General features: G+C 42.1%; 1 protein-coding gene across 2 annotated transcripts; it reads right to left on the bottom strand.

Moving 5' to 3' along the window:
• Positions 1–210: 210 nt before the first annotated feature.
• Positions 211–6,201, bottom strand: atp1b4 (ATPase Na+/K+ transporting subunit beta 4). Of its 2 annotated transcripts, XM_063494510.1 has the most exons (9): positions 5,491–5,675; positions 5,301–5,357; positions 4,564–4,780; positions 2,908–3,036; positions 2,683–2,787; positions 2,146–2,345; positions 1,508–1,564; positions 1,333–1,425; positions 211–1,236 (listed from the first exon to the last, which is right to left on the bottom strand). In XM_063494510.1, the coding sequence occupies exons 2-9, from the start codon at positions 5,352–5,354 to the stop codon at positions 1,075–1,077; spliced, it is 1,017 nt and encodes a 338-aa protein (XP_063350580.1). In that variant the 5' UTR covers positions 5,355–5,357; positions 5,491–5,675; the 3' UTR covers positions 211–1,074. The 2 variants fall into 2 exon arrangements, with proteins under 2 accessions (XP_063350580.1, XP_063350579.1); XM_063494509.1 differs by lacking the exons at positions 5,301–5,357; positions 5,491–5,675 and adding an exon at positions 6,076–6,201.
• Between the last annotated feature and the right edge of the window lie 1,981 nt (positions 6,202–8,182).

The raw sequence follows: 8,182 nt of genomic DNA, 5'->3' as shown, positions 1-8,182 counted from the left end.
ATTTTGCATTTGAGCAGCAGCCTCTTATTTCTTATGGAACCATTAAGTGTTTACTTTATAACCTTGTTTTATAGCAGCTGCCTCTGTATAATATGACATTTTAAAAAAAAAGTGAGACTTCTGCAGTAAATCAATTTAGATGTTTTAGCAACATATCAGAGTCTGTGCAGGCTGTTAGTGATGTGGAAGAAAACTTGCAGTACATACCAGAACACTGTATTTATTGTAAGAGCTATAATAGGAATAAATACAACACTGATACCAAGTTTAGTAGCACAGTTCAGGCAGGATTAATACTATCACAAAAATAGTTATAGCATAATTAAAACGGTGCAGACCTTTGACAAACTATTTCACAGCACAGTGCGTCTCTTTATTGATCAGTCATGTATAGTATTTCATTTTCCAAAGCGAATGTTTTTTACAAAAGAAGAAGTGATACTTTATCATAAATGTATAATACTGCTCTATTCAACAAAAATATAGTAATCATGTATTTGCATTTATTATGTCTTTTTTTTACTGTGTAAGTACAGTACAAGTCCTGCTTTCAGTGTTTGCATGATAGTTCTTTGAATTCTTACAATATACATGTTTGAAAAATATAATGCAAAACAAATTAGTACACTTGGTCGCACAAAAATGTGCACAAAAACATACGATCTAACCTGAAAAAACTCTAATTCCCTATTAATGTTTAATTCATAATTGGATTTGCATAGCCAGAAACTCTAACTAATGGGCAGAGTGTAATTTAGTGTGATTAATCTCACTAATCATTACAAAATATCAGGAATCGAACAGGAATAACTCGCTCTAGGCACTTGTTCCTGTGCTCAGCACTGTTTGTTGTGGGTGCAGGTGCCAGTAGCACACTCATGGTACAAAGAAACAACAAAAAACACGAGTAAATACCTACTTCTTGAGGATTTTGTTTCACAGCAGAAGATATTTAAGTGAAAGACGAGGACAGGGGCAAATTACATATCTCATGGAAAATAACGGTTCAATATAAATCTTGTCTCGTGAATGTTTTCCTGCCTCGTCTTGTGAGCGTCCTGCGACACCTTCGCCTTACGCTCCGACCTCCAAGGAGAAGGTCACGCTGCCCAGGTAGCGGTCAGTGGGAGAATCGTTAATGATGCCCTTTCCGTTCAGTTTGCATTGTACTTGGATGTTAGCGCCTTGCTGCACGCCCATAAAACGTACAGCCACGACCGGTGAAGAGTAGTTTACCTGAGAGAAGAGAGACAGAAGATTAAGACCCGACGGGTGTTTTAAATTCAACTGCTGCTGCAGCAGTTCACCGACAATGATGAAACTTTCACTCACATGTCTCAGCTTCCCGTAGTATGGATAATACTTATTTTCAAAAATGCTTTTGGGAAAAAACTCCATTTCTCCCAAGACTTCTGGTGGTCCTTTCTGAGAGAGAAACGTTGGTTTATTTTATTATTTTTATATACTTTCAGTCATGAGTCAAAGAATCAAGAAAGAAAAACTGTACCTTAACGCCACAGGTCACATTTATCGGTTTCCCCTGACCAGGTAAGTAACCGAGGATCTATTAAAGAAGAACAAGAGTAAGAGGGAAAAAGTCTCACTCTGTAAGCACAAATGTAAAGATGCACCTTTCAACTCTTTTCCGTACATTAAAAGTGGATTTATCTGACAATGTCTTTACATTTAAAAGTGAAATATTCCGATTTTTTTAATATGGCAAAGCCTCATTTTCTCTCTTGTAGTTTTTCCATCCTGCATTGTTTGGATCACACACTATGTATCACTTTTGTCCCAAACTGAATTAGATAATTAGATTTTTTTTAAAAAAAGGCACAACTGATGGTGAGTTTCCTTTGCCCTCTGTGTGGGGCACCGACTGTTTCTGTTTGCAAGAAAAATCATATGTAAATATGTGAAAACATTCAAAAATGTTTCTAGTTAGGCATGAAATAAGCACCCAATGACAAAAGGCTTTCTCTCTGTCTTACCTAGAATGACCACAAGATGTCACTCACACAGAAAATTGATAGTAAAATTGATTCATAGTACAGTAATCTGGATTTCTGATATTTTAAAATCCATCTTTTTTTACTTTATAAATTTTCCAAGTTTTGGTGATTTGCTTGCTGGCACTCATCTTACCCGGTTCATTCGAAGGAGGATGCATGGCCTTCCCTGAGAATAGCCAAAGTTGGGGTCCTGCAGCCCTGAACACTGCCCCAACCAGGACCGCTTAAACTGACACGCTTTCCGCTCTGCAGCCTCGTCCAAGTCGTCCTGCATGAAGTATGTCTCCTTATCGCAGGGAATATTCTTCCTCTGCTGAGCAGCATCGTTATACGCTGAAAGTACAGAGCAGAGAGAAAGGGGGAGGGAGAATGAGAGAGAGAGGAGGGCATAAATAAACCTTTGCAGTGCCCTGCCAGGCTCAGGCCTCTGATTAAGGAAGCCTGACAAAAGCTGATTGTGAAAAAAAAAAACCCAGGACTGAATAGCAACCCTCTGCCCACAAAGAGGCTTCCCTTCCCAGCATGCCCTGCAAGGACCAAATAGAAAAAAGGGGGACAAAGGCGGTGAAGATGAGGATTAACTCATTCCATGTCTCTTCATTTTAAACAAACTCAACAACCTTGTCAGACCTCCCAGCTTTGACCACCCCACCTCGATCGCATCACTCACGTCTTAGATATTCCTCCATAGACCTGGCGTACTTCCTCCAGGATTTGCGATCAGATGCGTTAAAAGCAATCTCATGGCCTTCTAGGTGCGGGGCCATCGTCATACCTGCCAGTGGAGACGCAGAGACAGTCAACTGTGCCGAGATTCAGGGAGAAGCAACAGACAGAAGGACAGCTAGAGGGACAGAGAACAGAGGAGGTGGTTTGACTTTGGAGTTATAGTTACCTGGTGGCATCACTCTATCGTTGAAGGTGGGGTGGTAGGGACTAATAGACCACATGAGGCAAAACAAACAGCCGCCAAACATGGCTGCAAGAAACAAATAAAGTGCAGCATAGAAGAGTAGGATGAGGCCTGAATGGTGAGAGTGAAGAAAAAAATAAAAAGAGGCATTAGGGAGTACTTGCACAAATGTGGATTACATAACAGACAACACAGCTCCTGATAAATTACATCTGATCTGAGTGAAGGGGAATAACGAACCATAAACAATTCCCACTTTGCTGTCTGGACTCCAGCTACTGTCCTTGATCAGGACGGTCACTAATTTGTTTAGGAATAGAAAAGCACTGTGGTACCCTCGTGTCTGCATTTGCGAATAACTCCACTGGCTTTGGTATGAAACCCATACTGAGCTAAAGCACGGACCTCGTGCCAAAGAAATCCTGAGAGATAGCTCTGGTCTGCAATTTTCAATTAACAGTCCATTAGCTACTAATCAAGCTAAACGTGTCCTAAATAAAATGGCTTTTGCTGTGTGGGCAATTTCACAGGGGACTAGCTGTAGCCAGCGTTGCGTCCCCTGAGCCACAAAGGCCTTTCTGTTTGAGCTCAGTGAGAATTCTCCCAGCTGTCCTTTCACTCAGGAACACAGTGAACCTCCGGTTGCCATCGTAGTGAAGGTCTTTTTGCAGCCATAGAGGCACAGCCAGCTCCAAGGAACCCCAATCACCCCACTCTGGTATTGTGTCCCCTCTTACACACTCGTCTCACAGGACACGCAGCACAGACTTCAACTCGGGGTCTTTCTTCAGCAGACACACGGGCCCCACTCTTCCACAAGTGTGCACACACACTGGTTATGTGGCCCGGGGATCCGGCATTACAGCTTATGCAAGTAACACACACTTTCCTTAGAAGTTCTTTCTGCACACAGTTGGATCATGTTTGCCATTGTGTGAAAAGGGAGGGGGCTCAACAGCATCACATAGCAACTACCCTGGTTATACCAAGAGGTTGCTCCATCACCATTGACTCAACAAACTCGTCCAGTGTGTCGCTCATGCCAAAAAAGTTCTCCAGTGCCCAAAGCTCAATTTGGCAGTTAGATTTACAGGGGGGGGGGGGGGGGGGGGGGGGGAGAGAGAACATGAACACCTCTACGTGTTTTACTGCAACTGAGAGGCCACAAGCATGTTAAGTTCAGCAATGAGGTCGCCAAGGCTTTGGGAAAGAGGCTGTGGAGAGCATGGTAAGATGTAGAGGAATGTGTTTCCTGGCCAATGTGAGGCCTTGAACAGTGCGTCCCGCTGGGGAATCGTCCCCAGGCAGTCTGTTTTTGTCGGGACACTCTGAATCATCCATGCACCTATGTAAACATTGAGCATGAGGACACACACACACACACTCGCAGCACAGTGAGCTCAGTCACTGGACTGGAAAGACATTTCTCACCCTAAAACTATCCCTGAGTGCATCTTAAAAACACACACTCACACACGCACTGAACCACCACATTTGCACGTTATTTAGCATGATTAACTGTGTTGCACTCAACATTAAAAGTGTCGTTATGGTCATATGCACTAAAAAATATATGATACAAAATGTCCCTTCCCCATAACCCAACAGCAGAGAATTTTTCTTTCTTCATCAACTCACTCCAGCTCTTCCCAGAGCGACCCATGAATTCGTTGGTCTCTGCATTCCACAGGTATGTCTTCAGGTCGTCTATTTTCTGGTGGAGCGTCCTCTTGGGAATCGGCCTGCGCTTCCATCTCTCAAAGTTGAGGTCTTCCTGCTCTAGAGGCTGATGCTCGGCCAGCTCCTCCTGCTCTTCCTCCAGCTCTTGGCCATGCTTGAGTATCACTTTGTGAGGCTGGTGGAAAGAAGAAGAGAAAAAGCCCTCACCACACATATTCTAAACTGCTGAGTTCTACAGTGAAACCTATTTGCTTTTCAAATTACTGCAGGAAAAAAATGGCATGCCTCCTGATCTGAGTATGACCGATAACATAAACTGCCAGACAGCCCTCTGCATATTAATGAACTGATGGTCCTGTCCTCCGTTTCTGCAAATTATAAACCCGCTGGTGACCTTGTGGCACTCGTTGGGAGAGCTGACCTCCTCTGAGTGGACCCTCCTGCTTGGAGCAGCAGCTGCAGACAGCAGAGCTGGAGGGTCACTCTGACAGCCAGCTGTTACTGAGTCTCAGCATCCAGAGGCCAGGACACACAGATCCCAGAGGAGCCACGGGACACATCATTTGCGAGAGAGAGGCCTTTATAAGAATCTGCTGCTACGGGAGGATGGGAGGGGGGTTGATAACTTTGAGGTTCATCAAAAATGCTCATGAGCCAGAGGGAAAAAAAAAGAATAAAATAATCTCAGCACTCACAAGACTTCTAACAAGCTTCTCCTCAGCTCCTCCCTCTGTGGAACTGGGCTCCATATTCTTCGCAGAAAGAAAAGGTGCCAGTTAAACCAACCACAATCCACGGTGTCCATTAAATTACTTTTCAATTCAAAGCCAAGCTATCTGAAATACACAATCTGTGCTCTATCGATGAATGAAAAGTCGGACATACCTGAAGTTCTCTTTTCAATTAAAAAAACACGGATTAATAAGTCGAAAACCCTATTGGCCCCCAGAGGAAAAAAATATTATTTGTCAAAAAGTTTTGGGGGATTTCATTAGAAAGTTTTAGGCGTGCAGGGGGAACCGGGTGTGGAGAGCTTCCTTCAACTAGGCGCGCATCATAGTGAATGAGCGCTGGCCGGAGAAAAACTGGGGGTGGGATACAAAGTGCTTTTTCTTTTTTGGGTCCCACAGACGTTTTGGCAGCGGCCTGGATCACAGCACTGCATGCTGTACACGCACACCATCAGCCATTGTCTGCTAAGCTGAAGCAAAGCTTGAATACAATATTTATAGCCTCTCCCAGCACAAGACACTCAATCAGCGCCTGGCTGCGTACTGTAAATGCGCAAAGATCTTCCAACAATTAACTATTTTTAAATTCTTAGTTAGACATCGTTGACTCGGGTGTTTATCTAACTTAAATCACAAATCAAATCAAAGTAAATCAATCATTAGATACACTCCACGCACTTGTATGCGCACTAATCCAGCTGCCAGTACCCACAATTTCAACGGATTACCATAAACTAACCTCTGGTGAAGTAGTCCTCATCCCTGATCCCATTAGCACTCCGGTCACGTACCGTTCTGTTACCCCCATACTAAAGTGGAAGGGGGGAACGTCCCTAAGAAGTTCCCCTCCTTCTTTTACATGAAAAGAGAAATTGCGTCATGGAAAAAGCAATTCTTTGAGATATGCGCGGCAAATCGTGCGTGTGCGTTAGAGCTCGTGTGTTTTACAGTAAAAGCCAAAAAAGGATGTTTGCAGAGAACTAAGAGTCACAAAAATATATTTCTCAATAGTTCTCCTGTCAGTGCAGATTAATAACCTGAACATGTCCTTCAAAAGAAAAGTAAGCAGGGGTGCTTCCAGGATTTTTCTGGGCAGCTGGGGCCCATAAAATCCGAATATTTCATCAGAAATGAACATTGTTTAGAGAACACTGGACATGTTTTACATTAATTTGTATTGAGTAACTATTTTGAAAAGTACTCCAGCCCAATGTAACTTATGGGGGACAATCATATTTCATGCTCAGGGTCTGTGCACAGGCAATGTAAAGGGCTGTTTTTCATTTCGTTTCTTTGTTTGTGTGTGTAAATTACAGTTGTCCTGAGACAAAGTGTAAACACAATTGTTGAAAAAGTAGCTCTCAAATAATATTTAAAATACAAAATAGCTCCTGAGAACCCCCCCAAAATGCCCTTTTTCTCTTGTCCCAACTTCTTGATAACCAGATTTCATGTCAAATAGAAGAAGTTATAAATCCACTTTTTTGTTTTAATTATGTTAACACACATTTCTTATAATTGTTAAACCAATGTATCTAGAATCAACATATTCTAAAGAACCGTAATTGTGCACTGCAAGTAAATATGTGCCACCCTATTACCAAAACCTATTTAGACTCAAAAAGTGTAGGCCAATTCCAATAAACAAATTAAATAAAGTGTTACAGTAACCACCAAGACAAAATCAAATGGACTGAGCGATAGACCAGAACATAAGGGCCTTACCTCTCTGGACCCTGTCTATATCCTGGACAGGTCAATGAATATGAACAGGATATTTAAAATAAATGAATAAAATTATTCCCACTTTGCTTTCCACTTGTTGAGCGATGGGAATGTTTGCTTACCCAACGCTATAATATTGTAAGTATACTACTTTGAGTATATTTTGATGCTTATTATGACTTTTATTTAAAGGTCTAAATGTTTGGTTTTTCTATTTTGTAAAGCAGTGCAGAAAACTAATTTTCAGACTTTTATGTGTAGAAAATATAATTCCCTCCGGCACCTTCCTTTTCTTGGACCCCCATCACAGAGCAGCAGGGAATTCATAGTGGCAAAAATTCCTTTCCTAAGAAGTGTTTGTGAATGCAACATTAACCCTGCTCCTCTAGCCCTTCCATCAAAGTTCGATTATAGCCCATTTTTCAGGATCTGCTGGTCTTTTTGGGGTTTCATTTTGGATACAGGTATGTAGAAATTTGTTTTAATGTGTTGAGACTTACTGTGAGAGTTGTTATAGTCTGATCGTGGTGTCTGTGGATCAGGTGCATTTCACTTGGTACCTGTTTGGCTGCCCAGTACCAGTCGTTGGTGAGTAATTGCAGTTTACTCCCCTGCTGCTGTTTGTTTAGGTCTTATTGCATTTTATTCTAGTTTTTAGGGTAATACATTGAAATATACAGTGGTTTCTAGTTCAAGTGAGTTGCCCGGTCTTTTCATTCTTGATTACTTTTTCTTTTTTAGTAAAGCAGAAGGTCTTTTTTTGAGAAGCTGCGGGCACCTTTGGGGAGGTCCTCTCACCTCATTTGTGAATAAAAGCACTGGGACGCAGGTGTAAGGGACACCGTTATGTTTGAGTGTAGGAATATTGAATAGCTGGGCACACTTCTTTGTACATCGCCTCCCCAATTGGGACATGGCGACTTATATCATATGTTGCTTTAGCTGAGCTGCTATTTTTCCACTGTGTTTTAGAAATGTATTGAAAAGGAAACCAATATTCTAACTTAATGACTCAAATCAGTCTGGTGTCTTCTGTGTGGAGTCTCTTTGTTATCTCCACATCTGCGTGGGTTCTCTCTGTGTACTCCAGCTTCATCCCACAGCCCGAAAACATGCAAGGG

The sequence above is a fragment of the Pelmatolapia mariae genome, linkage group LG2 (genome assembly GCF_036321145.2).
Source record: "Pelmatolapia mariae isolate MD_Pm_ZW linkage group LG2, Pm_UMD_F_2, whole genome shotgun sequence".
Lineage (NCBI taxonomy): Eukaryota > Metazoa > Chordata > Actinopteri > Cichliformes > Cichlidae > Pelmatolapia > Pelmatolapia mariae.
This window is presented reverse-complemented; position numbering and strand designations above follow the sequence as displayed.

What these genes read in the sequence shown, in the direction of transcription:
- atp1b4 (XM_063494509.1), bottom strand. Translation starts at nt 6,144, where the DNA reads ATGGGGGTAACAGAACGGTACGTGACCGGAGTGCTAATGGGATCAGGG. An exon ending in TGAGGACTACTTCACCAGAG is followed by an intron (nt 4,781 to 6,075) that starts GTTAGTTTATGG and finishes TCTTTCCACCAG; the next exon opens with CCTCACAAAGTGATACTCAA. An exon ending in CGATAGAGTGATGCCACCAG is followed by an intron (nt 2,788 to 2,907) that starts GTAACTATAACT and finishes CTCCACTGGCAG; the next exon opens with GTATGACGATGGCCCCGCAC.